General features: G+C 45.3%; 1 protein-coding gene across 2 annotated transcripts in view; it reads left to right on the top strand.

Annotated features, from left to right (window-relative positions):
* The window catches only part of TDRD1 (tudor domain containing 1), a 61,425-nt gene that overhangs the window by 26,896 nt on the left and 32,127 nt on the right, over window positions 1-2,402 (top strand). For both annotated transcript variants that reach the window (XM_011967499.1, XM_011967500.1), the window contains exon 4: window positions 1,429-1,573. In XM_011967499.1, the coding sequence (XP_011822889.1) occupies window positions 1,429-1,573 (145 nt within the window). The remainder of the gene's footprint in view (window positions 1-1,428; window positions 1,574-2,402) is intronic.

Here is a 2,402-nt window from a genome sequence, read left to right as displayed (position 1 = left end):
CTCCTGGGTTCAAGCGATCATCGTGCCTCAGCTTCCTAAGTAGCTGGGATTATGGGCATGTGCCACCATGCCTGTCTGATTTTTGTATTTTTAGTAGCAATGGGGTTTCGCCACATTGGCCAGGCTGATCTCGAACTCATGGCCTGATCTGAAATCATCTGCACACCTCATCCTCCCAAAGTGCTGGGATTACAGGCGTGACTTACCACACCCAGCCTCTATCTTATTTAAACTTCCTGTCTTAGCTGGCTTCCTCCGACACTGCTCTGGCTGCTGGTTTGTTACTGCCAGATTGGGGGTATATGTCCAGGTTCCCTACTCAGCCTCTGATATTCAACTGGGGAGCTCTTTCTTTTGGGTGAGGATGGGAGTTCCAGCTTCACAGGAGGCCTCAACTGATTGCTTTCTGACTGACAGTGGTGAGTACCTCATTACAGCTCCCCATTTGGTCTCTAGTGACACGCATGGAGAGAGGGCCGACTGAAAGAGAGGGTGTTAGGAGGGATTAGTTTGTATTGAATTGTGGTGGAAAGTCCGGACTCTCCACTAGGCGTTTTCTGACACCACGTTGGTGGGGATGGGGGCACCTCATTGCTGCCAGGTGGAAATCCAGGTTTGCCATGTGGTCTCCGTAGGCAGGGATGTCATCCTTCCACTTCAGGGATGAAGTGCTGGCACCCTATTCTGTTGGCCTTCTCTGATACCATACTTGTGAGCAGGTTGGGACACCTCACTGTAGCCTTGTGAGGGTGGAAATCTTGGCCCCACACTCTCCCTCTGTGGGTGGGAGTGGGGCCACAGTTTTGTCTGTGGTGTTTGGAGTAGAGCAGTTAATGTTAAGTTTTCTGTCTTTCTGGCCTGCCTTTTTTTCTAATCCTTTGGCTAGACAGAGCAGGTTTCTAAATTTTTTTTTTTTTTTTAATGATGAGGGTCTCACTATGTTGGCCAGGCTGGAGTGCAGTGGCCATTCACAGGCACTATCGTAGCTTGCTACAGCCTTGAGCTCCTGGGCTCCAGTGTTCCTCCCGCCTCAGCCTCGGAAGTAGCCGGGACTGCAGGTGCCTGCCACCACACCCAGCTCGAGAGTACAGCTTTTCTTGTTGGAGTTTTTATCATCTCTGCCTTCTGGTGTTTCTGGGTTGCTGGCTTCTCCAGCACCCAGTCTGGTATATATGAGGCAAAAAGAAAACCCAGACACCTTACTGCCATGTCACTCTTTGGGTCTCCAGGTTGCCAGTCAGCCCACCTCCTCCTCTCCCACTTTCAGAGTCACCTTATGTTAGTTTTATATATAAGTTCAGGGTTTTAGTTTACCTTAATAGAAGGAATAAGGAAAAGTACATCTACTTGATCTTATCTAGTCCCAAATCTAGTATTTAAATGGAAAAGTTATTGCCAAATTCTAACATTGCTCTTCTCTATTAATAGAAGCCCGGAAATAATGTACGTCCTGCAAAATCAAAAAAACTAAACAAGTTGGTCGAGAATTCCTTGTCCATAAATAATCCAGGGCTCTTCACCTCCTTAGGACCTCCTCTTCGGTCCACAACTTGTCATCGATGTGGCCTGTTTGGTAAGCATATTGTTCTTAGGTGTCTGAATTCTTCTACATATTTGAAAATCATTTTTATTGTGGCAGATGATAAACATTAAGTGTAGTTAGAGCAGTGTCCCCATGCCACACACCCATCTCAGCCTCAGCCACCGTCAGCATCCTGCCGTTCCTCTTCACCCATCCCTTCCCATTCTTCCTGCTTCCTCAGTGGACGTTTTCCTCAGTTTTTTTTAGGGGAAGCTCACATGCATTGAAATGTACAGACTTAAATCCTTGTCATAATATAGGATGTTTCTGTCTCCTCAGGAAGTTTTCTCATGTCCCATCCCGGTCCCTACTTCTGAGAAGCAACCATTGGTTTTCTAATCATGAATTAATTTTGCCTGTCATAGAATTTCACATAAGTGGAATCACACAGCATGGACTCTTTAGTATCAAGGTTGTTTCATATACAATAATACTTTTGAGGTTAATCCATGCTGTTTCACACACCATTATTTTTTGTTTATTGCTGAATAGTATCGTTGTATGGTTATACCATGGTTGAACTGTTCTCCTATTGATGAACGTTTTGGCTGGGTCCAGCTTTTGCCTGTTAGGAATAGAGCTCTCTAAACATTTTTGTACAAGTGTTTGTGTGGACATAACGTTTTCATTTATTGTGGGTGCACAGGTAGACACAGAATGGCTGAGTCAAAGGGTGGGTGTATGTTTAACTGTATAAGAAGCTACCAAACCATTTCCATGGTATTGTCCCATTTTCTATTCCCCCTGGGAGGGAGTTCTGGTTGTTCCACATCCTCGTCCATGTTTGGTGTTTGTGTTTTTATAGCCCTTTTTGTAGATA

The sequence above is a fragment of the Mandrillus leucophaeus genome, unplaced genomic scaffold (genome assembly GCF_000951045.1).
Source record: "Mandrillus leucophaeus isolate KB7577 unplaced genomic scaffold, Mleu.le_1.0 Scaffold80, whole genome shotgun sequence".
Classification (NCBI taxonomy): Eukaryota; Metazoa; Chordata; class Mammalia; order Primates; family Cercopithecidae; genus Mandrillus; species Mandrillus leucophaeus.
Note: the sequence above shows the minus strand (reverse complement) of the source record. Positions and strands in the feature narration are given on the sequence as shown.